Source organism: Hypomesus transpacificus, chromosome 5 (assembly GCF_021917145.1).
Source record: "Hypomesus transpacificus isolate Combined female chromosome 5, fHypTra1, whole genome shotgun sequence".
In the NCBI taxonomy this organism is placed as follows: domain Eukaryota; kingdom Metazoa; phylum Chordata; class Actinopteri; order Osmeriformes; family Osmeridae; genus Hypomesus; species Hypomesus transpacificus.
Window position 1 is genome coordinate 3,683,775 of NC_061064.1, and position 25,997 is coordinate 3,709,771.

The following is a 25,997-nucleotide window of genomic DNA, read 5'->3' on the forward strand; positions in this document are numbered from 1 at the left end:
AGCCACTAGAAGACTGCTGTTATTGTTTTCCAGCTCCTCCCCCTTGAGGCACGATAACATGTAGGTTTCAACCCAGGCTGTAGACCGAGCCTCCAGTACAGGGGTACATGCCTGCCAGGAGATTGAACTGTACACCTCCACCTTTGACCACGATGTCCTTTGAATTCCTTTAAGTATTACTCCTAGATGGTTGAGGTGTAAACCATAGATATTTAGTCCACATGATTTACCAATATGCCTGCTGTGGGACCTTTCTGCACGCCTAAGGTTTCGAGATCAAAGGTCCGCATTCTTTCCCATCATCTATCACAGGGCTTTCTCAAACCCTCCATGTGTTTGCTATTGTTTGGCAGTTAATCACTGTGTTCAGATTCCATTTGCCATCAAAGAGATTGAACCTGTGTTTCACGACACTACACTTCCTACAGCCTCCAGGCTTGTTCTGGCCCTCTGGCCAGTGCTGGAACATAACTTTTCTCTGAAAACATTTGAAAGATGTTGACACAGAACTGCAGAACTGCTTCCAAACCCATTAGCATCCTAGGGATATTCTGGCACTGGGCAGTTCCTTAGTCCTACAGGGACATTGTCATGTGTGGAGGGACCTAAACCCCTCACATTCAACCTGGGAGTGAATGATGAATGTGCAGAGTGCTTAGTACAGCGTGTTCTCTCTGTCAACATGAATGTGATGCGATGGCTGCTTGTATTAACTTTGTTCTTATCAACAGGGTACTACAGAGGAGGTGTTTAACGTCCAGGCGTTACGAGACCCACTTACATCTCCGCTGACGTTCATGAGAGAGGAAATAAACCTTTGGCCCCTCACTCGATGGCTTCCTCTAGATTGCTATTTCCATAAAAACAAGGGCAGGGAGTTCTGTTGTAGCAGCTGGCTTCTCCTGTACCTGGCAAGACAAGAGGCTTGTTCCCCCCTCTGTGTATCTCCTTGACCGCACTGCCCTACTTGGCAGACAAATAATAAACTCCACTGCATCAGTGACAACATACTGCTCAGCATTGATATTAACAGGGCTAAGAATAAAAAATGAACTATCATTGATCAGGTCAGGCATATTTCCACGTAACTGGTGGAGGCCTGGGAAGACTAGGGGAGTCTGTGTCACAGGGCTGCGATGTACTCAGCTGTGAGGTTGAACTCCTGAACTGTGTAGAGAGATAGTATACAGATACGGAAGGCGCATGGAGCAGTGCTGCATCACGACTTATCGCATGAAGTGGTTGAAGCTGTCGAGGTGTCAGAGTTAGTTTTGGCCCAGTTCTGGGAGGACGTTTGCTTCAGTGGTGACCTTTACCAAGGGTTCTCCCCCATTCTTGTTGCGTGGGTATCTGATGGGCCCCTTGGGGCAGATGGGGATGCCTCTAGTTTCTCTCTGGGAGAATGGGGGTCTTTGTTCTGGACCACCGTGCTGTGGGGCAGAGGGGGGTCGAGAAGGGTATAGAGCAGGGGGTTCTGTTGACGGGTGTTAGACTCTGGTAACAAGGGCTCGTACTTTTACAGGCCCAAACATTCACTTAGGTTAGGGGTCTTAACTGAAGATACACTAACAAGCCAGAGAGGACTGTGGAGGAGAGCAGAACAGGAGCTCTGTCTCTCAGCAGAGGGGCTTTGTGTGCCTGTTCTCTCTGTGAGAGGGCGCCATCTCCTCCAGCCTGTCTGTCACAATAAGGCTTTTGATTCCTTAATGACAAGAAAGAGAGAGAGAGGGTTGGAGAGATGAAAATCTCGTAAGGGGACCGAGTTTATAGGACACCGGCAATCTTGTTTGAAAAGCCAACAGTCACTTTGGGTTGAATGATCGTGATACAATTTCACGCCTCATGGAAGAAAGTGTTTGCGCAGCTTTTTTTACGATGCTGTGTCTGATTGCGTGTAGTTTTCGTGGGCGTCACCTAAGTGTATGTGGGTGTGTATCGGTGTGCTTGTGTGTGTGTGTGTGTGGGCATGTGTGTGTGTGTGTGTGTGTGTGTGGGGGACAGCCGTAACATCCAGAACAGTCAATTAGAAAAGGATTAGCAGGAGGGCTGAGATGTGTGGCCGTTCTCAGGATCGCCGGGGAGGGGGACGGGAAACTGATCTGGGGTTCTGAACCCCCAGATCACCAGGACAGCCGAGCACAGGCCAAGTGGCTATTCTAATATCACCTTCCTGTGTGCAGCGCGATAGCCTCCACTCCCAGGCTGAGCCAGGGATCTGTGTGTGTCCCTTTAACTCACAGAAAACAGATGCTTGTTCAAGATCTTGCTTGATTTTGATGACCTACTGTCAGACGAGAGGATAATTAAAATGCAGAGTTTTAAAAAGGCATGTCAGCAGTTTATTGTTAAACTACAACACATTCTCCATAGTATTCGTAATATTTTCAAGCATTACAACTAAATAAATGGAACAAATTCAAAACTGAGCAATTCCATACATTTACAATAGTAAACTTATTTTGGTCAACTTGATGATGCAGTCTATTTGTCTATTACATAGAGTCTCTTCTGACTAATAATCGTTTCATAAACTTTGAAATACATATAAATAAAATAAACAGTGTCCTTATATCAATATACACATACAGTACATAAATACATGTGTACAAATGACACAGTATAGAAGTATAGCTTGGCAATTAAATATTGGAAAATGTACATTTCAATCAGCTTGTTAAATCTTGTCTCACAAGACAACTGCCCAGATCTATTGTATGATTTATTTAGAAACCCTCTGAATAAACAAATCAGATTGAAAACAACAGATTGAAATTCACAGTAAATAACATTCAGTGCACCCAGAATCCTATAATACAAGCCATGGACACAAGTCACGTGTTCTCAGTATCAGACAGAACAGCCTCACACAACACAGGGGCGCCCAGCAGAAAGGTGCAGCAAGCAGCAGTGCAGATCTTTGTGATCTTCAGAGGCTGAGAGACATGCGAAACGATGCTAACCTTTGAGATGGAAATGGTTGGTGCAAAAGGAGTTAGTCGGGTGACATATCACTTGAATCTCTGCCCAGTCACTGGCTCTCTACGTATTCTGCTCCCTCATTGACCCCCTACCAGCCTACTAACGACCTATCTTCAGAGCAGAGCAGAGGGGGGCTCCCCACCCCTCCTCCCCCTCCTCCTGATGCAGCTCGTGTGTTGCTGGGGTCTGGGAGGTGGAACATGGCATCTAGCTACAACCCTCAGAACAGAACAGATCAGCGAGCCATTCGTCATAGACCGGCCCACGCCCCTTTTCCTCCCGGTGGTATTCACGTGGTGAGGCGACCCCAACACCCGTGGCACTGTAAATACCCTGGACATGGCAGGGCAGGAAAAGGCCATGCAGTTTTCTCCTTTGACTGATGGGCTTAAACTGGAAAGTATTTATGACGGCGCCTATTTATAAGTTGCACGCTATTCACACGTTCCATTGGAAAGCACTTCACGTGGCAGGTCAATGATTGGCTTCGGTGACCAGAACAGTTGTCACCTGAGCAAGGTGGATCAACGAAGGATCACGTTTACATTGACACCGAGATGAACTACATTTACCTGGCACTTGACGAGGACGGCTGAGGGCTGGTGAACCACATCCTGTGGGTCTTTATGAGCATGCTGGTGGTGTTGGAGGCTGATGTGTCTGTGGTTAGGGCATGGCTGATAGTGCAGGAGTTTAGTCTGTTGGTTGATTGGTTAGTTTGAGAACTCATCGTGTTCATGCAAGTCGCGGTGCGGAGACAAAATGCTATTCTCTAGTTGGGCTGGGCCAGTCCCGTCGCCATGGCCACAGAGGTTAGCATAACGGCAACGCTAGCTAAAACCACGGTGCCTCCCGACCGGTACACCGGGCGTCCGTTGAGGGGCTGAATGGGCCGGTAGTTCCCCACCATGGGCTTCCCATCATGGAACTTCAGCTCAGAAAACACCTGCAGCTGGAGGATCGACAGACATACAAGTCCATGACACACACAGGACTGACAGTCATACAGCAAAACACACTGTGCCCCAATGTAAACGTGATCTACAGTGATGCTCTGGCGCTGAGCTATACTTCTCCCTGGATGCTGTGGTTGGATAGAGTGTTAGCGGGGCTGTAGCTAACCTGGCTCTTGCTGATAGGGATGGGTTTCTCGAACACAGTCCAGACCACGGCCTGGCTGCAGCCCGGCGTGGTCAGGGAGCCCATGTAGCGGTAGTAACTGGTCAGGTTCTGGCGAGGTGGGATCAGTTGGTCCAGGGAGATTGGGCCCAGAGTGGTGTTGGCACCTGGAGGTGGAGCAGACAGGACGTTAGAACAAGTCAATATTCTTTTCTCACGGTTGGTTGGTGTTTTGAGTTACTTACTTGTGTCTCGGATGTTACTCAGGGCATTTATGATTGGCTCATATTTTCTGTTGACACTGATGGATTCCTTAAAAATGGAAAGTGATATGAGGTTTTTATAAAGTGAAGGTTTAAATCAAAGTGAATGTGCACTCAGCTTTCTCTGCAGTCAATTTAACTCACACTTTTTAAGGGAATGTGCTTCCTAACAAGAGACACAAAAAGACTGAATACAAAATGTGCATTTTAACCTCATAGAAAAATCCAAGTACTGCAACTCCAGTCGGGTCGTTCAGTGCGTCTCCCAGGGATGTGTAATGTTGCTTCATGTGAACTATGTGCAGCTATAGGGGACAAAAAACATTACTGACAAAACCAAGAAGAAGAAAAAAAAAAGGTTGTAAAACCAAGAAAATGTTGCGACCAGAGTGGTGCTGGATTGCAGACACCAGACTCTACCTCCATGGGGTACTGTTCTCCGTCGATGGTGTGCTCAGAGCCTGGTCCTCCGTTCTTCCCCCAGTGCAGGTGGAACTGCACGGCCTTGTAAGGCATAACCAGGTTTCCACCCTCCACCTTGGCCTGGATGGGGATGACCACCTGAACTGCAGAGGGGAGGAGAGGGGAAGACAGGTGAGCTTGGGACATGGAGACAGGGTGACACCTCTGAGGGGCGGCTACTGGATCAAAGTGCGGAACATGTACCGGAGTGGCCGTTGTTCTTAATGACGCTCCTGAAGACATCCTGGTAGTTGAAGAATTGGAAAGGTGTCAGATGGTCGTCTGGGATGGTCTTCCTGGTCACAATGTTGATGGGAGACTGTTTCTTTCCTGCACATGCTCCGTTGGCATGATCCCACTTTTCTGGGGCTGAGGGCGAATGAAAAGACACCAGAATAAGCACTAAGGTACAGTCTCACAAACAAAGGTCATGTCAGAGGAATATGGCATCGATGTTGTTCTTTTATGACTGTGTGATTTCTGTTCATACTTGACCTACTCACCATTACAATGGTTTTCACAGGTGAACTGAGACTGATAGCACCAATCTGAAACAATGTGAGTGATGTGTTAACACCATGGGTAGGAAATGAAGGGTTGTCAAGAGATAAACAAGTTAACAGTCCAGTCGTTAATGACTGAATGATGACGTCAGGCCACATCTTTTGAAAGCAGAAGTCACACATAACTCGACTTCATCTTTAACCATTGAGTCAGTCCTTGAATGGAAAAGCCACTGTTGACAGAGAATGAACCAATTCTAGGTCTGGAAGTCATGAAGCATATGGTCGTTGGTGGGGTAGGTGTGTGTATGTGTGTGGTGGTGGTGTGCCCCCCCCCCCCCCCTCCCCACGTGGGGTTGCAGCGGGGTTGAACATCAACAGCCACATATCCTCCGTTAGTCCATACAGTACATCTTATCTCATCAGCCAACAATGTTCACCCTCATCCTATTGTCAAACCCTCAGCAACAGCAACAATACTCTGTCTGTTTTGAGAATTGTGCACTGCTTACTCCTGTTCAGCTAACTTCCTGGACCAACAGCACCCTTAGATTTCAATCATGTTTGTCAAATCTGACCCCATTATCAATAGGTTGTTTTTTATTTTTTACCACAAACATTGTATTGTTCAAGTATAGCTTTGAGTCAACTGTTATTCCCGGCAATACAAATACCCTAATACAAGGAACGGTCTTCCTATTGTCAATGAACACAAAGACACTCAAGTTGGAGTTTCTGTTTAATTTTTTGGGCTACATTTTCCGGAATGTACGGTACACAGTGATCCAATCTTTGGAATCTCTGAGGTCATATTCTCACATGTTTGTTTGAGTATTTATTAATATTTCACAAAAGGGTTATATGTTTCTACCACCCACTTTGAGACAAATACCTTCTGCAGATATATCAGCAATCAAATATTTATGAAACAACTCACATGCACAAAACATGCAGAGAGTTCCCTGCCCTATTATCACAGCTATGCGAGAACAAGGGCTTCTCTCTGTTTGTAAAGGATGTGCTTTGAATTGAATACAAATGCTCGGTTTCTTTGCCACAGTTAATAAACCACTTCCTATAATCACGATAATGGCTTTTTAAAATAAACTCAGCACAGGGAATGGATTACATTTTCTTTTCAATTATGCAATTATCAAATTGATATGAATCAATAATTGAAGTGCTAATGTGTCATATCAAGAATTAGGTAGGTTATATAAAACACCTCCAAGTCAAAAGTTATAGAGTAGCCTGCTTGTAATTGGAGTGTTTTCGGAAAGTTTAAAGTCGAGAGGTTCAATGTAACATTGTGGATGAAAAAGTTAAACATACATTTATCATAATAATCAATGAAAGATGGGATTAATTTACATCCAATCAGGTTTCATTGCAGCAATTAGACAAAGGTAGTCTATGCTTTGAAATTTTATGCCGCTCTAAGTAGTAACATCTAACAATGCTTTCAAAGGGGAGTACGAGTTTTAGCGGTCAGGGAGTAGGAAACTGTCAAAGAGAAACAAAAGGCGATGAAAGGAAAATAAATACATTTGTCTGCACGTCGGTTAGAAAGCAAACATAATAGGATATTAGGATATGTTGAACAAAGAAAACGAGAGAGATCTTTTATGTCATTGTGTTTGTACCACATGCACCACAACAATCTATACATGGTTTAATAGGTTGTCCTAGACATAAACAAATGAAAAATAACATGACAGACCTAAAACCTAGTTGCGCAGATGAAGGGACCCTCTCCACTATCGGTGACGCATGGACGTGAGTTTTTAGGAATGGCTATAGCCTAAGTTAACGGGCGTGAAGAGCAAGGACCATTCAAACAGCAGATATTTAGATTTCTCTCATTTCCACCAATCAGCGGGATAGATGGTTTTTGCTGTTCTTAGGAAGTAGCTGTTTTTGTATAGGCAAAAGGAGCGAATATAGCGGCAGAAAAAATGTATTTCAACTGCTGACGTCCAGGGAATCTAATTAAAGCGTACTTATTGATGATTTAAATTAAACTTAATTATGGGTCCTAAAGTTTATCAAAATACCATTGGACTTTCGCCCGTCTTCACTTGTTTGCCGTTTTTACGCAACGTTTTACTCATGCGTCTCTCTGCGGCAATAACGCAAGACCATCTCATTGGCTCGTTGAAATGTGTGGTGGCAGGGTGCAGGTGCATGTGGAAATATAGCCGGTTTCTGTTTGAACTAATTCATGTATGCTTCATAACAGATCGATTTGAGCCAAGGCGAGCGTTTTCATAGTTAGCTTCCCAATTTACTGTGGTATCAAAAACCCTAAACGTCTTTCAGGATGCGACTGCATGTCCTTGAACAGCATGTCCACGTCTGAGGGGGAAGGATTTTAGGATCTGCATGCCAGCAGTACTGTGACGCTCCTGATGAATGCCTGGGAAATATCTAGGATGGACAAGGCAGGTGCTGTTCGGAGCTTAAGGCTAGCATTTGGGTGCCATTTGGGAACCCAGGAGCATCACTTTAATATCTGAGGTCGGGTGTGGTGGGACCATAGGCTGAGCTAACTGAATACATGTTGTCTTGTTTGAAGCTAAAATGTTATTAAATATGGATTTATACTTGAGAACATGGAGCGTTTGAAAATTATTTAATCGACATGTAAGAAAAACTTTAAGTTCCTGAGAAGAGAGAGAGAGAGAGAGAACACAGGTAATCCAACTTCAACCTGTTGTTTTTAATTTGTTTAATTCGATATTACTAATACAAAATGTATATTTCTAAACGTTTGTTCCTTAGTCTATTGGAAAAATACCAACTGCAGTAAATTTACGGAAGTTTTCCGACAATAAATAGCTTATCTTATCAAACAATTTTGTAGAAATATTTATCAGGTGCATGAATTAAACGGGTCCTCAATTATGAAATAGATCATAAAGAAAACGTTGTGTAAAACAAATGAACTAATTTGAGTTATCTTGCTTTGGATATGATCAATTATAGGCTATCAATCGCTTGCAATACCGTATTAATACAAGATGGAAAAGTGTTGACCTATCTAAAAAAAGAATACTTTGATCAGATCTTATTACAACTTTACCTGTATGAAAACACAATAAAAGAAATGGACTCACCTGCCCCTGAGCAGATTTTCAACAGGGACGCCAGGAAAACGGATAAAAGAAGATGCTGCATTTTGGAGCGTCTGCGGCTCGACCGAAGGAGGACAACACAATGACTTGTTTTTTCAATGTGATCGCATTCTTCCAGGGGGTCCTATACTTATCTATCACCATACTCGACAGGAAAGAAACCTGGCCCCTCCTCCTTGGGCATCATCTATCTGATAACAATCTTCACAGAAAAAAAATCCTTAACTATCAATGACTCAATTTGCATGGAATGGTTCATTGTGATTGGTTGAATGTGTAGCAATGTGCATGTGTTTTTCAGCTGTGCACCTAAACGGAAATGTAAACACAGCCACAAAGCTCATAAGAGACAACTGGACACAGCTATTGAACATCAGTGTACTGTAGGTTGACACTGGGCCACAGGTGGGATCCTGTTTGGCATGTCAAGCATATAGGAGGGTACAAGCATCCTCCAGACTCCCCAAAACTCAGACTGATCCCTCTATTCCCCTCTGGCATGAAGAGTCCAGTTCATGTTTACCATGGTCCCTGGGCCCTCACCTGAACCACAGATGACTGTATCTAACCCATGGGACATTCGATCCACACTGAATCCCTCTGTACCTATAGAAAACAGGTAGTTTGTCACGTCACAACACACACAAGCACATAAATATGCAGACAAAGCCACCCCTCTTGAATCATGATGGAACAAACATGGGCTTGATATAAACATATTTAAGAAAACATTTCACATGCAAGTACAGAGATATCACATTAAATTGCTGACCAATCTCCAATTCAAACACATTCACATATGGGTACTAGAGCATGCTCATGTTGTGTAAGTCAAACCGCTTCCTCACCACTTCCCATTAATTAACATTACGCAAGTGTGTGTGTACGTGTGTTACTGCTTCGTCCAATCAGGGAGTCCCACCCTAACGTATGAAACATTCATATAACATTCCAAAGATAAACCCACCCCACCCCCCCCCCCCCCCCAGCCTTCCTCGTTACCCCTCTGTCTTGGCTGCATGTACAAAGTGACTCTCACCTCCTGGCTACACGAGGGGAAACAGCTTTGTTTATGGCTGTCAAGAGGAACTCTGGTTCTCCTGTAGCACATTCTGAGGTATGACAGGGAGGCGGAGGGAGAGGACTATCGTGTCGGTGAAGACATTCCTCCTGATACCTTGACTGCAAAACAGCTCCATCTTGTGTACAAATAATAAAGAATGAATGAAGAAGGCAGCAGTTCCTCACTAGAAAGGGCCATGGAGGCCTCTTGCAGCGCTTAAGTGAAAAACAAGATAAAAAAGGACACCCCAGACAGCGCTTACATCCCTGTAGAAATAAGAAATACAAAAATGTGGCTTTTTAAATCAGCATTCGGATCAGCTTTGCTTACTTGTTGAGTGTTTCTGAGTGTACAATGACTTGTCCACCGGACAGGAAGAAGCCAGTCTAGTGGCAACATCTCCACATCAAGAGGAGAGCAGATTGAGATACGAACAGCTCCCCCTTGTGGTACCGGTCTGAAGGTCATTGCCACAGCAATGACAAGAAATCTTTGTCTGGTTGGATGGCAAACCTGTATCAAATGACAAAGGGAGGGAACAATGTGAAGCACAACATGTTTGGACACAAAAGAGGGGAAAGGATACGCAACCATGATATAGATCATCTTTTTATTAGAACCCTTGGGATAGGACTTTTACAGTGCATTTCTTTACAACAATTATTGAGTGACAGGTTTTAGCCACTAGTACAGATCAGATAACTATGTATATATTACATTTCTGGGTTCCTCTAAGATTTTACCTTCATCAAAATCGCTTGACAACCCCAAAATGTTAGGCAAAGGACAACCATATAGGCTCACTAATTTATTGAAATCAGATCATCCATTATAAACACAGTAGCCTCATATTCTAATAGAAGTTTCCCTGTTGATCTTTAGTCGTTTGTTTCCATGTTGTTAAGCAGCTAGCGATCTGTACCATTATACATAACCAAGCAGTGGCCAATTAGTATCCTGCTAGAATCCATGAGAAAAAAAGGCTTAAAAAAAAAAAAAAGACAAAAATAAGGAAAATATGGCACTATTGTCTCAAGAGAACACCATCAGACACAGACACATACCTTGCAATAAACAAATGAGAATAAGCCAAACTCCCCTCGGTACAGGAAAGAAACATTTATAGCACTTTGTTGATTCCAGTCTCTGGAGCCTTTAATGTCAAGGAACATTGTAGGACAGGGACGAGTTGAGGAGAGGGCTGTTACTGTACATCCACATCTCTCAACCATGGTAATACCCACCCACCCCCTCCCCTAACCCTCATCGCACTTTCAAGTGACCTTTCATTTCAAGTCTTATCAACATTGCAGGAAACCCTCTGTATTTGGGAACAACTGGCAAAAGCTCGCTTTGTTCCAACACGTGGCCGTTTAGATTGTGAGTACTTTTTTGAAATGTGTTTTTTTAATTTATTTATTTTTACCTGAATTTAACAGATTTGGGTGCATATCTCGTTGAAAAAATCTCAAAATGTAAAATAGGGTTTTGTCCCTACAGATTCCTCAAATTGTTGCGACATGGCTATACTTTAGCATTGATAAAGACAGAACCACATTGACTGTGCATACAGTATATTTTTGAAAACACAATGCAGGAATGAACAAGTACACAACCCACTGATGCACATGAACATAAACAATAGCAGTCTTCCAGTTACTCTTACCCATTTTTTTAAACATTACATTCAGGCTCCACAGAAAGATACAACGGCAAGTAAACAGCAGATTTCTCCCTTTCACTCGAGTTTGGTCTCAGTTTCCCTCAATACACAAACAGTTTGTAGTGCACAAAATAATAAGAATACAAAATTAGACTTTTAAATACTGTAGCAGCATTTTTTCTGAAAGCCTCCAGTATAACAGGGAAAGGCTTTGGAGTCCCCAACACTTGGGAAGGTGAGAGATTGTCCTCTGAGGAGTGTGTGAGTGTTTATCTAGGTGTGTTTGGAGAGGGGATACGTTGTTTTTGTTGAAACTACTTGGGGGGGAGGGGTGAATAGGTGAAGCCCCTCCCTGAGGTTCAAGGTGCAGGGGAGGTGTGTGTGTGTGTGTGTGTGTGTGTAGGGGGGCAGGGCACCAGTTGAGGACAAAGCCCTGGGGGCAGCAGGACGCTGCAGCACTCCAGGCTGGAAATGTCTTTAACCAAACAGGTTCACGCTCAGTAGGACCACCTCTTTCCTGACCTTTCTTCTTCTTCTTCTGTCAGTTTGTGGTCAAACACCCCCCCCCCCCCCCTCCACACCACGCCCCCCCCCCTCTTTCCTCCACACCTTCCTCTCACAGTCACAGTGCGGCTCCATTCCAGACCTAGGCCTACCATCGTTCTAACCAGTCCTCCTCATGTTCACCCACAGAAAAGACCACAGTGGGTCGGGGTAGTGGTGGGGGGGAGGGGGGGAGAGGGGGCACTCGGTTTGTCTGTCCAAAGCTGAGGAGCTGCTGATCCAGATGGGGCCAGGCTGCGGGGGGCCAGGCTGCAGGGAGGCCAGGCTGCAGGGAGGCCAGGCTGCAGGTCGCTCTCAGCTGGAGGCGGTGGCGATGGGCTTCTTGAGCTGTTGGCTGCGGATCTCGCGGTTCCGGGACTCCAGCAGCTGGTCGTGGCAGGTGTTGCACACCAGCACCGGGTCATACAGCTGTTGGTCTGGGATGGGCAGCTTCAGGTGGCAGCAGTCTTTACAGAACACGTTGCCACAGTTCCTGAGAAGGACGAGGAATAATATTATCACCCTGACGGTCAGATCATATTTACGGACTGGGCTGTCCATGCCTTTTAACCAACCTAACCCCTTTTTAGGTGTGGTGCCAATGTTCTGTACATTCAAGCTATATGTTTATTATCCTATACCACCGCAGGACTTGAGACGTCCTTGACCTTTCTGATTAGTGCTTACACTAGTGATCTAAGATAAACAGTAAACAAGGAGCCCCACCTGCAATGATGACGTCTCTTGGCCATCCAGAACTCACAGTCACAGTTGAAACAATGGGAAGCCATGTGGTCAGGGACCCACCTCGTGACCTACACACACGCACACACACACACACACACATTAGAGGAACGTGTGCGGTTTGGAACCGGGCTAGAAAGGTGTGCTGGAGAAGAGTGTGTGTGTGCTGAGAAGAAGCAGAGAGAGGAACCTGAAGCAGACTATGAGGGCTGACCTCTGTGTCCTTCTGCTCCACACGGTCCCAGCTGCCCTCGGAGAAGCGGTCCTCGCTGTGGTCAGACAGTGAGTCCTCCTCGTCACTGTCATCCGACTCCCGCAGACACGTCTGAAACACAGGGGACCAGGACGAGGTCAGGGAGGACGGGGGAGGCACACACACACACAGTATGGAGGACGACTAGGGACTTGTGGTGAGGACGCTCTCTCACTGGAACACCATCTCTCTACCGCTGGAAGTCAAGAGTCTACAATCTCTATTATTTAGCATTGCTCTCATGTTAAACGATCTGCCGTTGGGGATTCAACCAGATTGGACGAACTCAAGGTTTCCCGGATAACCCGTTGCAGAGTGTGCGGAGCGGGGCTACTCACGATGTCGTCCTCGTAGTCGACGTCGGGCTCGGAGGGCGGCGTGCCGTGCTGCTTGCTCTCCAGCCTCATCTGCAGCTGGCGCACCTGCCGCCGCAGCACCTCCACCTCCAGCTTGTAGCCCGCCTCGATCTGCCGCAGGCGCTGCTGCACCGCGTCCACGGGGACCGGCAGCCCGTCGTCGTCCAGGTAGGCCGGCACCGCCGCCGCCGCTAACTGGGGGGGCGGCGGGGAGCCCGAGGGCGAGGCGTGCGATACAGGGAGGAGCTGCCGGCAGGAGGAGGCAGACGCGGGGCCGCAGGGAGCGGCGGCGGAGGCCGGGCCCCTGACCGCCGACAGCCAGCCTGACTGGATGGGGCTGCTGGCCCCGCGCGCCGCCTCCCGGCGACAGCACTGGCCCCCGTTGGTGACGGCCAGGCCCTGGGCCCTCAGCAGCTTCCCCGCCAGCCGCCGGCTGTGGTAGGCGGCGCTGGCGGTGGGCTGCAGGGCGCGGCAGATGCCCGAGTGGCTGGCGGTGCTGCAGGCTGACTGGACCAGGCCCTGGACGCTCTCCCAGTGGGAGCCCAGCAGAGACAGGTCCGTCAGCTGGCTCTGGGAGATCAGGCGGCGGGCTGCGTGGGCGCAGTCCAACGGGGCCACCGCCGCCGCCGGCACGGCTACGGAGGTGGCTGCTACCGCCCGCTGCCTTACAGGCACCAGCTCGCCCCCGTTTACGGCCTCGGTTTTCCTCTTGTCCTTCTCTGGCATGCAGGGCTGGGCCTGAGGCTTTGCCTGGGGCAGGGGCTGAGGCTGAAGGAGGGGCTGAGGCTGGAGGAGGGGCTGAGGCTCAGGCTGAATGACCTCGTGAAGCTGGGCCTGGGACTTCTCCTCATCCTGGTCCTGGCTCCCTCTCCTGCTGGGGGGCAGGACTGGGGGGGCCTCGGTGTCGTCTGTGAGCGTCTCCGTGGAGCCCTCCATGGGGAGCATCTGGTCCGGCTGTTTGAAGACCAGCAGCTGGGCTGACCCAGAGGAGCCAAGGTCAGGAGGGGCGTCCAGGAAGCCGTTGTGGCTGTGTGGAGGAGGAGGAGAAGGAGGAGGGCTGCTGCAGGCAAGGGGTGAGCCTGGTTCTGCAGGGTGGGGCGGGGAGGGGCTGAGCTCAGCAGTCCTGGAGGGGCTCTCAGCCTCTAGCGGCAGGGGAGGGGGTGGGAGAGGGGGGATGGCGGTGTGGGGCAGGGCCTGGTGCAGGATGGGCGTGGGGAGGGGCAGGGGGAGGCCCTGCTCTAAGGGGATAGGAGGGAGGGGCAGAGAGGGGAGGGGCTGCGTGGTGAGACAGGGCTCCTGCTCCTCCGAACTATCGGAACTGGTCCCCGGCTTCAGAGGGGTGGAGGGCGGGGTGTGGGGGACAGGCTCCACCTCTGAGTCGTCGCTGTCCAAGCCCGTGTCCGGGCTGAGCTCTGCGGGGTCCCCGCTGCCTCCTGCCATGGGGGCCATGGGCTCCAGGGTGGGCCGGGCCTCCTGGCAGTGCTTGTTCAGGTTGGGGTCGCTGGAGGTGCGAGTGAGGGCCACTCCGTTCTCACACGCCGACACCAGGTTGTCCATGGAGCGGGTCTTGGGAAGCCTGCAGAGAGAGAGCGAGAGCTTGGTTGGTTAAGGTTGTGTGGAGGGTGAGTTTCTCCTGTCCTCCACTAGAGGGCAGGCTGGATCTGAGGATCTATGAGCCATGAGAGCCAAGCCAGGAGCAGTCAGATATACTACAGTCCTGTATGCTTCCATGGTCCAAGACACACCATTGATGCCTGGCCTAAGTCAACTAAAAACTACATGTGGGAGTACATCCCTTCTGTAGCACCTGCAAATTTGTGTCAATAAAAGTCGATCAAAAGTATACATATATATCTAGAACTGAGCAACAAGAACGGTGTCTATGTGTGTGTGTGTGTGTGTGTGGTGTCTGTAGGTGAGTGTCTGTGTGTGTGTGTGTGGTGTCTGTCTGTGTGTGTGTGGTGACTGTGTGTGTGTGGTGACTGTGTGTGTGTGTGTGGTGACTGTGTGTGTGTGTGTGGTGACTGTGTGTCTGTGTCTGTCTGTGTGTGCAGCAGGCCGACCTGTCGAGGGAGCGTGAGCTGAGCTCGTCTCCCTGGCCGCTGGGGGACAGGTACAACTCCATGGCGTCCTCAGCGGCCGTGCAGGGGGAGGAGGTGGGCAGGTAGACGGCCGTCCACAGCTGCAGCGCCCGCGTGTGGCACACCGGCTGCAGCACCTGGCACAGGGACCACAGGGGAGGGGTGAGGGGTGAGGGGGGGTCCCTGGACGGCTGATTGGACCGCAACATCCTGATGCCGTGACAGTGCGGGGAGACAGGAAAAGCGAGTGCCGTTTTACCATGTCGTGACTGGGGATGTAGAGAAAGTTCTGGAAGTTCTTGTTCCCGGTGCGAAGCAGGGACCAGACGGAGCAGGTGCGCTTGTAGATGTTCCGCGCCTCGCGCTCCTTGGCGTTGTTGCAGAGGAACGTGCCGTACAGACACGAGTACGTGTGCTGGGCCAGCTTGACCTGGGAACGCACAGAGAACACACGAGACGCCATCAGACCCTGGGGTTCAACCGCACATTCCTCTCCCACGGCCCTCCCTCGCACACAAGCAGCCCCGCCAGACAGACAAACACAGCACAGCGCCTCTCCGACAGAAACATCTCCACTTTGTGTCAACACAGATTGCAGCGGCGGGTGGCAGACAGAGAGAGCGCGAGATGGCGCGGAGGGGCACAGATGCGGTGAGCACGTACCAGGAAGGCCTCGTTGAACTCAAACAGACAGGGGAACTGCTTGAGCAGCTGTTGAACACAGTCCAGCCACTGCAGGAAGACGGGACACTGCTCGCTCACGTCGTCGGCGTTCTCCTGGTGACCGCAGCGGTCGCCAAACTTGTGCCCGTAGTCCAACCACTCGGTCTCCACCAGCACCTGGAAGCCCTGCATGTGGGAAGAGACGAGACATGCTGGAGCCACTCCTATAAGGAGTGGGGTTGTGTGTGTGTGTGTGTGTGTGTGTGGGGGGGTCATTATCAGTATGGGTATATCAGGCAGGGGGATAGGAGGGGTCCCTACCTCTAGTGTCCTGTAGAAGGGGTCCAGCAGGATCTTGGCCAGGGCCACTATCTGAGGGGTGCGGTCCCACCCATCAGAACAATGCACCAAGACGGGACGGCCCTCCCTCTCCACCGCCGAGCACACCAGAGTGGCTGCCTTCAGCATGACGGACAGGTGCTGCAGCCAACGGGTGCTCTCCAGAGCTGAGAGCCAGCTGTGAAAGCACAAAGGACGGAGATCAGATGGAAGCAGTGGAGGGAGCAGGGTGGCGGCCTGGGATCACCTTGGTTAACCCTAACCCTGCATGAGGGGAGTTCATGCCCGAGGGGGGGGGGGGGCCCTGACCTACATCTCTACTTGACCTGGGACACCATACCATTCCTCTTTTAGAATACCGGGAAACATGGAACCCCCCAAATAGATCTGTCTGCATGTGATGTCACTGATGCCAGTTAGAGTTGGGGAGTGCCATGTGTACCTTCTTACTGGGAGACACACACACATACATACATACATGCACACACGTACACACGACAGACAGCTGGCCAGCCCAGCAGGAAAGGATCTGGACTGTGACTCTCCCTGTGGTGTAGTCTTACTGAGGCTGGAGGGGGATGGGAGGGATGAGGAGAGAGAGGAGGGGTAGAGAGAGGAGGGGTAGAGAGAGGAGGGGTAGAGAGAGAGAGAGGAGGGGGAGAGAGAGAGAGGAGGGGGAGAGAGGTAATAGAGAGGTACTTAGTAGTAAAGGTCAGGGAGATCCTCTTACTTTCCCGGGTCTGGGATCTGGCTGCATACTGTCCTCAGAGACTGGAAACTGTTCCTGATGGCGTGGATGTTAGCCATGCCCATGAACATCACCTCACAGTTGGGGTAATACTCTGGAAAAACAACAACACAGCACATTAGATCAAGTTCAGAAAAGACAACGACAAACGGATTTGTTGCTTTCATTCTACCAAGAACATAACGTCGAAATAAAGTACTTTCTCCTCAGCTAGTGTTTATTTGGGTGTGTTAGGGTTAGGGTTGTGTGACGGGCCTGTGTGTTGGACGTACCCTCACACTCACAGCCTCCGCCCTTGGCTCGGTTGGCCACTGCAGCGGTGTAGGAGCGAGCGTCCAGAATCAGCAGCTTCTGTGGTGCAGCGTTGGCATCGGGGCCTGGGCATCCTGTCAGAGAGGAGTCTGGGAAGGGAGGGGGGAAAGGGGGGCGGTGTTGGGAGACAGGTAGCGATAATGAGAGATGGAGGGTGGCAGTCACGGGAGAGGAGAAAGGTACACGGAATGAAAATGAAAAACATCGAAGAGTAGGGAAGGTGGGTTTGTGTGTGTGTATGGTGGAAGGGGGGGGGTGAGGCAGGGAAAGAGAGGAGGAGGAGAGGAGAAGGGGGCGGGTGAGGAGAGATTTAGAGGAGCGTTAGAAGCCTGATCGATGACGCTTGCTCAGCTCGTCCTCGGGAGCCAAATCGATCTGGCCAGATGACCACTGCAGCAGCGCGTCAGCAGGACAACCCTGCTAGCCCCAGACCAAACCCTGCTAGCCCCAGACCAAACCTTGCTAGCCCCAGACCCAACCTTGCTAGCCCCAGACTCAACCCTGCTAGCCCCAGACCCAACCTTGCTATCCTTAGCCTAGACCCAACCTTGCTAGCCCCAGACCCGACCCTGCTAGCCCCAGACCCGACCCTGCTAGCCCCAGACCCGACTTTGCTAGCCCCAGACCCGACCCTGCTAGCCCCAGACCCAACCCTGCTAGCCCCAGACCCGACTTTGCTAGCCCCAGACCCAACCCTGCTAGCCCCAGACCAAACCCTGCTAGCCCCAGACCAAACCTTGCTAGCCCCAGACCCAACCTTGCTAGCCCCAGACTCAACCTTGCTAGCCCCAGACCCGACCCTGCTAGCCCCAGACCCGACTTTGCTAGCCCCAGACCCGACCCTGCTAGCCCCAGACACGACCCTGCTAGCCCCAGACCCTCACCAGCCCCCGGGGACCCATCACGCCAGCCTCCCTCCTCCAGGACAGGCAATAAAGCACAGCTTCCACTCCCCCCTCAGCTCAATCAACATGCCGTCACTTCCACAGGCCTGGCCCCCCGGACATACACGCACAGGGCAGGGAGACAGAGGTGGGTGTGGTGTGAGAGGAGCCATGTCTTCCACAGGCCCCCCTGGCTCCAGCTGCTGAGCTCAGCTTTGAGGAGCTCAGCTTTGAGGAGCTCCAGGCGGTGGAGAGCAGAGTGGAGGACTGGAGAGTGAAGCGCTCTGAACTGGAAAGGGACACTGGCCCAGACTGTGGGTCTTGATCCAGAAGCGGCCAGACTAAACTAGTCAGAGTTGGAGACAGTGTGTGGCCTTGTCTTTGTACTTCCTTCAGCATTCATGTCACAGCCATTTACACACAAAGAGCTAGAGGGAATGATGGAAGGAAAGCGAAAAAAAGAAATAATAATAGATGCCTTCTAAATGGGCCTCAAATTCTTGGCGACCAACAAGTAAACAAGGTAAAACACAAAAGAGCAACTTCCATTTTAGCCTAATGCATCCGGTTCTCATTGGGGGACAATCTCCTCTCTGTGTGTCCCTGATGTATGTGGGCGAGAGTGTGATTAAAGGCTCAGGAGTACAGTGTGTGAGTGAGAGTGTGTGTGTGTGAGAGTGTGTGAGACACAGAACCCGACATAATTGCAGGCAAATGTGATTGCATTAATTGAGGATGGCAACTTCCCCGAATGTTATGTTCTGTGAAATGTCTTCATTGTCTGTTACAGCAGTTCCCATGAACCTAATTGGGGTTTGGTTTGGGCCAGTGGAAACATGAAACAGCCAGTTTGCACCAGCCTGGCTCAATCAAAATGTCCAGATTCTCCTGGGAAATAATCCACTCCTACCGCGAGATGTTCCAATACTCATAGAAAGTAGACCGTGCTAGAGAGCAGGTGTACTGAGGGAGGTTGTGTTAGACAGCAGGTGTACTGGGGATGTTGTGTTAGAGAGCAGGTGTACTGGGGAGGTTGTGTTAGAGAGCAGGTGTACTGAGGGAGGTTGTGTTAGACAGCAGGTGTACTGGGGAGGTTGTGTTAGAGAGCAGGTGTACTGGGGAGGTTGTGTTAGAGAGCAGGTGTACTGAGGGAGGTTGTGTTAGAGAGCAGGTGTACTGGGGAGGTTGTGTTAGAGAGCAGGTGTACTGGGGAGGTTGTGTTAGAGAGCAGGTGTACTGGGGGAGGTCAGTCTTACCAAAGTCGCTCTCGGAGCCGTCCGGCCCGTCTGCGTGGGGGGCTCTGCATGCGGCCGGCCCGCAGGTGCGGGTCCCTGGGTCCAGCAGACAGGCCTTGGCGATGGAGGTGACCAGGTACTCGTCCTCCGTGTTCCTCCAGCCCCACCAGCTGATCTCAGGCTGGCTGCAGCGGGCGATCACCGCCCCGTTCCTCTGGTGCCTGGAGCACACGGGACGACACGCCGGGTCAAGGCAGAGCGGCACTGATGCCTGGCTGTGTGTTAGCGTAGTGTGTATGTGTGTGTACATAGCGTGTGTGTGTGTACCTGTAGACCACCACAGGGATCCTCTTCCAGGACCTGAAGGAGCCCACACTCTCCAGCTCCTTGTCAGTGATCCACACAGGGACCAGCAGCTTCTGGGGGTAGCTGGAGCACATCCTGGGGGGACAGGAGATCAAGGGTTACACACACACACACACACCACCAATACACATGGAGAGACCTAGAAAGCAGACTGGAGGAATATCCATTAAACCATTCACAGCAGAACAAGCCATTTTTATGACTGATATTTTCATTGGAAGATGGAATAGTACCTTCCTGTTAGAATATAAAATACATATCCACCAATTTAACTGAGAGCTTTAGCAATGGGGGGGTAGAGGGGTTATTTCATAGATAAAACCTCCCTAGTAAGATTGATGTCATGAGGTGAATACCCTGTAGCAGTATCACCATCTCATATGAATGTCTTGTATTCTGCTGTTTAACCCTGCAGTGTTTCCCATCTCCTCAGAGCACTGATGCTCCCTTCCCTGTCCCCAGCTCTGCTCCTCCTCCTCCTCCTCCTGCTGCTCCTCCTCCTGGGACCAGTGAGGGGGCATTCGTGTGTGAGTGAGTACCTGGAAGTGATGAAAGTGCTTTGTGCTGCTGTGTGTGCGTTTTGCTGAGTCATGGCGCTCAGCAGGTTGGGTGTCGTTTTAATGAGACAGCTCTCTCCTCTGCCTGTCCCCCCTCAGCGGGGCTCCCCCCCCCTCAGCCCTGCCTGATCCCTCCACCCAGCACACACATCTGGGGCTGTATGGACGCTGTGTGAAGGCCTGTGTGTGTGTGTATGTGTGTGTGTGGATGTGTGTATGCCACAGAGAAATAGTGCAGGGTGTGTACTAGTGTGTCTGAAGTTAACATTTGTTTGAGAGTCTGAGAGAAGACAAAGTGGGGTGGGTGAGAGAGTGACAGTAAATAAGATAAGAGAGAGAGTGACAGAGGGAGAGAGAGACAAGGGCTGAAAGAGCGAGCGACAGAGGTAAAGAGACAGAGATGGAGAGTGACAGAGAGTGAGAGACACACAGAGAGGGGCGACTGATGCTGGAGAAGCAGTCAGACGTAGCAATGGCTCCATGTGTGAGAGGAGCGCTGGTGACAGTCCCAGTGTCTCTCTCTCTCCCCCTCTCTCTCTCCCCCTGTCTCTCTCAGTGCTGACACAGCCTCAGTGTCTCTCTCTCTCCCTCTCAGAGCTGACATAGCCTCAGTGTCTCCCTCTCCCTCTCCCTCTCAGAGCTGTCACGCAGATGATCAAGAGCCGGGCATGCGGACACACTTCAAACGCAGGCTCTCTCAAAACACTCTTTGAAACACTGAGTCACTTTCCATCCAGTTCCAACACTGGGACTGTTTCCCTGCAGTAATGGCAGAGCTGAGTGCTCACAGAGAAAGGCCTGTCTCGTAAAGAGTGTGTGTGTGTGTGTGTGTATCTGTGTGTGTGCGCCATACTTGTAGTTGCTGTTGATGTCGGACACTCTCCAGGCGTTCTGCATGTCGAAGCCCATCCTCCTCACCTCCATCTCTATCCTCTGGCGGACATGATCGCCTGCAGACAGAAAGGGAGGAGTGTGCTCAACTGGAAGAAGGATTTCAGAGGGTGTGTGTGTCAGCGTGTGTGAATGCATTGACGTTCATGTGGTGTATGTGTATGAATGTAGTGTGTGTGTGTGTGTGAGCGAACGCCTACCTGGACGGCAGAGGTGGACGTGCTGGTCCTCGTCATCAGCGCTGCCCCCCAGACACCAGGCGTGGTAGGCCAGGGCAAACAGCTCCTCCAGCCGGGCCGGGTGGGCGATGGCCCGGTTCAGACGCTTCAGCCACTCCTGACACTGCTTGAAGGTGCCAAAGTGGCATCTGAGGACACACACACACACAGAGCTGTTAAAACGACATACTCAAGAGGAGCTGTAGTCAGTTGGAAGTGTGCAGTATGGAGAGGAGAAGACAGATTTAGATGTACTACATGCTCTGGTTCCCTAGACTCAGACAAGAAGATAATGTGTTTGTGCTCCAATCTGGTGTTCATTGAAGGAGAGCGGTGTTTCCCCTGGTTCTGGGGAGATAAAGCCATCAGAATCAAGAGACATGGAATCCTGTGTGATGAGCTTGGGCCAGCTGAGGCAGCCAGAGCAGCTTCTACACAGGGAACACAGCAGTACACACGTCCCCTGTGCTTCTACACAGGAAGCACAGCAGTAGGCACGTCCCCTGTGCTTCTACACAGGGAGCACAGCAGTACACACGTCCCCTGTGCTTCTACACAGGGAACACAGTAGTACACACATCCCCTGTGCTTCTACACAGGGAGCACAGCAGTACACACGTCCCCTGTGCTTCTACACAGGGAACACAGTAGTACACACATCCCCTGTGCTTCGTTTCCTCACAGCTCTGCTCAACAAAAGGCTCTGTGGTGGCCAACTTCATAAACAGTCTCTTTCCAGAGACACAGCTGTGCCGTTTTTCCACTCGTCCGGCCACAGACAGTCACACTGTGGTGAGTGTGTTACGATGGTGTCATGACAACGCCCCCCTCTCAAGCACTCGCCTGTAGGACCAACTGAAGAGTCGGCCTCTGATACGCTACTGGTCTACTGCTCCATTGACTTAATGCTGTATTATCCAGAGATGTGTGTTGGAGTAGGTGGTGATGGTGGTGGTGGTGCTGTCCTCACCTGACTACTTTGGAGTCCTTGCAGATGATGTGCAGCTGGAACATATCTCTGCTCTCCACACTCTCGATCAGTCTGAGGGGGACCTGCAGGGGGAGACAGAGAGGCAGTCAGAGAGGCAGTTAGAGAAGCAGTCAGAGAGGCAGTCTGAGAGGCAGTCAGAGAGGCAGTCAGAGAGGCCGGCAGGCCTCCAGAGGACGGCTGTCCTCACGGTGCAGCTGCAGCCTTGGAGAGGAGACGGGGCACTGAGGCAGCAGGGGCGCCTGTTCCCTGGGATCAGTCTCTGTAAAACTACCCTCGTCACCAGCCCACTTATAGTATAGTATAGCGTAGTTTAGGATAGTATAGTACATGAAATTCACTCATTCTCAGCTACCTTTTAAGGCAGACAACTATTATTTGTCTTAAAACAGTCGAGTCAAAACAAAATTCCATTCATTTACTTATCCACCCCCAGTATGGTTTAGAAAAACAAGAAGCCCATGATCTCATCTTAAGCAGTTATCTCACGCGTACCATTAACAACATTCACCATTTGACCGGCAGGGACTGTGGCAGGGAAGGAGTCAGGCCCACACAGGCCAAGCAGGGCTGTTTACACAGCACCATCTACTCTAGCAGAAGGAGCCACCCTGTCATGCTGAGCCAGAGGCCCACTGTGTTCAGCTCCAGCTCTGTTAGTGGAGGGGGAGGGAGGAAGGGGAGTGAGGCTTGTTAATGAGGTCGCTCCAAACGACACCGTTACACCATCAGCAGCCTGGTCTGACCTTTGACAGAGACTAGCAGGTCAGCAGCCACACAGAGCACGAACCACAGACGCTTATTTGTCCCGAGTCGCCTGACTCGGGAATCATTAACGCGCTTCATGCAGTACATGTATGCATTTCACACGCGCTCGTCTGGGATAAAGTGCACAGAGCGCCTCCGTGTCATTGAGGCGTTTTTCAATTGGACCTTGCTGTGCAGATCGGGGTGCCAGACTCGCTGCACTCGGAGCCGAATCAGAAACATTAATAAACACGGAGATGGGGGGTTCCATTTCAAAGTTAAATGACAATTTGTCCTCTGTGCACTTTCATCCAGCAGCAGCCTGCAGGGGGTTGGACGATCAAGCTGTCTAGACTGGGGCTGGCTGGGGGGAGGGGACGTCACATGGTACTCACAGAAATCTCATTGTCCACACCTGGGTAGGTCTACAACACAGTGACACCAGGGAACGGGGGGGGGGGGGGAGGGAGGGAGGGAAACACAAGACAAGAGGGACAGAAGAGGAAATGGAAAAATGATATTAAACTAAAAACAGACAAAAGGGAGTTAAGAGTTATAAAGGACAACTTCAAAGAGTGTAAAAGATGAAAGTTGAACCGGACCAGGGGGATCAGAGCATTGCTGCTTCTGTACACAACCAGACCAAGAGGAAATGATGGAGAGAAAGAAAAACATGAATGAGAGCAAAGGGCAAGAGCAGCAGCTCACAGCAGGGGAGGGGAGGAGGGGGGAGAGATGAAGAAGAGAGGGGGGGTCTGTCTGAGGTTCAGGGTGGTCTGTAGCCGTGGGGTCAGGGGTCAGGAGCCAAAACCAACGGACAGGGTCACTACTACCCTGGGTCGGCGTAACCCTGACCACCGCTGCTAACCCTCTGCAGAAAACACCCCATCCTCCCCTTTAAACCTGGTGCCCTCCCGACAGCCCTGGAGTAAACAGAACATTCGGGAAACGGCACACAGCTTTAGAGTACAGTACATATGCGTGTTCCCTCTTTAGCAGAGTTGTGCTAGATGAAGTTCTGGGTGGAGGGGGGGGTGGGGGAGGGAGGGAATTTCTCTGCCAGTGAATGCAAACAATCGGGCTGTTTGTACTTGAGCGAGGCCTGACGTCAGCAGGAGAGCCAGCGCCAGCCCAGGACGCCGTCCTGGAGCCCAGAGGTCACATTAAAACACTCCTGCCCGCCAGATCACAGGCTGTGCTGCCCCAGTAGTGCCCACAGCCAGCCAACTCAGAGGGGGCAAACAGGCTTGCACGACGTCCAACAGGACTGAGAAATGGCCCAGCGCTGAGCACACTTCATGTGAAACGCCAACACTGGGGTTATTTGCCTTGTAGGCAGCATGACCGGGCGTATTACGTTGTATTAACAGGGAGCAGGGAAACGTCGGGATGATTTCAACCCTCCCTGCACGCTACAGGTCTATCATGGCATGAGTCACTGTTCCGTTCACGCCGTGCCATTTGGACTGGATCAAAGCAGGGCTTGCTGATGTTTCCATGTGTGCGTGTGTGTGTGTGTGCGACCTCTTACATTGATGATGGAGTCCTTGAATTTGATGTGGAGCCTGTAGTTGGAGATGGCGATGATGGCGTCATCGGCTCGGCCCAGGTGCTCCACCCCTTCCCCCTGAAGCGCTGGGAACGGCACCTGGAGGGAAAGACAAACACAGACACACGCTCAGGACAACACGCCCCGTCAGCACACCTGTTGATAAACAACCAGCCGACCCCGTGGGGCTTTACGCACCGCCTCCGCCCGGTCTGCCTCCGCCGGCCTGCCTCGGCCTCAGCCTGACTGACAGAGGGCCATTTCTTATCACTGTCATCCAAGCTAAGATTGTTACGAGCTTACGAGGAGATACGACACCAAGCTGGGCTAAACCGAGCCAAAGAACAGCTTAGGCAGCCATAATTATCCCGACCGCGGTGCATGATTGCTCCATTTGAGTAGAGGCCAAGATCTTGATTGTTTTGAAAACGTGGGGGGGGGGGGGGGGGGGGGTGAAATAGGATGTGCTTTAGTCGGTCCAATTAGCACGTACCTTAGAATAAAAGGATCTCTGTGAGCTAGGGGGCTCGTCGTCGAGCATGAGTGAGCGGGCAGGCGGCCCTGGTGGGCAGGAAGGAGGGCCGCGTCTACATGGCTCAAGCTACCCTCCGTGGCCCAGATAGCCTCCATTAACATTCCTGCAACGTGCCCATTTGATTGGTGCCCAGGCCCTGGGACCAGACCCCTGCATTAAAGTAATTGGTTCCCATCAGAGGATAATAGAACAGGTTTCTCATCTCACTCGGAGGCAGTGCATTAGTGGCTTGAGAAACAGCGTGCAGGTGGATCGAAAGACAGTGTAATGTCAAGTCAACCTCTTTAAAACAAGGCCTCGAGTTTTATCCAAAATTGAAAACCGTAGCTAGATAAAAAATACAGGGTTAAATTTAGTCTTTTTAATTAGGCGTTTCACAGCTGGCATTGAGGAACATTTCATTGTGAACAATTTAATATTGCTCATTTCATTGAATAGGCGGGTACGGTAACATCTTTATTGTGAGGGGTGTTTAACAATGGAGTCTAAATGAGAGGAAGCCAGGAGGGAGATCCAATCATTTTGCTCTACCTGGAACAAAGATCTCATCTCATTGGCTGCTGATGAGGGTAGCAAAGCATGATGGGAGATATCCTCACCTCTCTCTCGTTCATATCTGGTAAACTGAAGAGCACATAGCACCCATATTTCTCGGTCAGACGAACGTCAAGCGATGCTCTGATCAAGCCCTTTCCTCTGTCTCTCTCTCTTCTTCTACATTGAGCCATGGCTGCGCTTCCTTGCTGACACACTTAAAACACTTTTGTTTGTTTAGCTCCAAGTAGTCATTAGAGACAACGAG

The 25,997-nt window shown here is 50.5% G+C and overlaps 2 protein-coding genes across 8 annotated transcripts in view; both read right to left on the minus strand.

Annotated features, from left to right (window-relative positions):
• Positions 1 to 3,424: 3,424 nt before the first annotated feature.
• On the minus strand, positions 3,425 to 8,549 carry ca4a (carbonic anhydrase IV a). The gene is made up of 8 exons (XM_047020582.1): positions 8,443 to 8,549; positions 5,327 to 5,371; positions 5,028 to 5,192; positions 4,782 to 4,927; positions 4,574 to 4,666; positions 4,344 to 4,410; positions 4,102 to 4,265; positions 3,425 to 3,931 (listed from the first exon to the last, which is right to left on the minus strand). The coding sequence occupies exons 1-8, from the start codon at positions 8,501 to 8,503 to the stop codon at positions 3,752 to 3,754; spliced, it is 921 nt and encodes a 306-aa protein (XP_046876538.1). The 5' UTR covers positions 8,504 to 8,549; the 3' UTR covers positions 3,425 to 3,751.
• A 1,569-nt stretch (positions 8,550 to 10,118) lies between these two features.
• The window catches only part of mtmr4 (myotubularin related protein 4), a 41,782-nt gene continuing 25,903 nt past the window's right edge, over positions 10,119 to 25,997 (minus strand). For 5 of the 7 annotated variants that reach the window (XM_047020040.1, XM_047020042.1, XM_047020041.1 and 2 more), the window contains exons 4-19: positions 24,643 to 24,759; positions 22,347 to 22,429; positions 21,359 to 21,525; positions 21,121 to 21,217; positions 19,672 to 19,785; positions 19,366 to 19,565; positions 17,186 to 17,314; positions 16,896 to 17,007; positions 16,148 to 16,343; positions 15,827 to 16,012; positions 15,423 to 15,593; positions 15,146 to 15,300; positions 13,065 to 14,658; positions 12,664 to 12,798; positions 12,456 to 12,544; positions 10,119 to 12,222 (exon numbers count right to left, since the gene is read on the minus strand). In XM_047020040.1, coding sequence (XP_046875996.1) covers positions 12,045 to 12,222; positions 12,456 to 12,544; positions 12,664 to 12,798; positions 13,065 to 14,658; positions 15,146 to 15,300; positions 15,423 to 15,593; positions 15,827 to 16,012; positions 16,148 to 16,343; positions 16,896 to 17,007; positions 17,186 to 17,314; positions 19,366 to 19,565; positions 19,672 to 19,785; positions 21,121 to 21,217; positions 21,359 to 21,525; positions 22,347 to 22,429; positions 24,643 to 24,759 — 3,723 coding nt within the window. In that variant the 3' untranslated portion in view covers positions 10,119 to 12,044. Of the gene's footprint in view, positions 12,223 to 12,455; positions 12,545 to 12,663; positions 12,799 to 13,064; positions 14,659 to 15,145; positions 15,301 to 15,422; positions 15,594 to 15,826; positions 16,013 to 16,147; positions 16,344 to 16,895; positions 17,008 to 17,185; positions 17,315 to 19,365; positions 19,566 to 19,671; positions 19,786 to 21,120; positions 21,218 to 21,358; positions 21,526 to 22,346; positions 22,430 to 23,506; positions 23,531 to 24,642; positions 24,760 to 25,997 lie in introns of those variants that run through there. The other 2 variants (XM_047020038.1, XM_047020044.1) reach the window with 2 other exon arrangements.

Excerpts from the sequence above, each read along its gene's own strand:
- ca4a (XM_047020582.1), bottom strand. The coding sequence starts at position 8,503 with ATGCAGCATCTTCTTTTATCCGTTTTCCTGGCGTCCCTGTTGAAAATC. Across the intron at positions 4,667-4,781 it reads GAGAACAGTACCCCATGGAG|CTGCACATAGTTCACATGAA; the intron begins GTAGAGTCTGGT and ends TGTCCCCTATAG. Across the intron at positions 4,266-4,343 it reads GAGTAACATCCGAGACACAA|GTGCCAACACCACTCTGGGC; the intron begins GTAAGTAACTCA and ends CTCCACCTCCAG.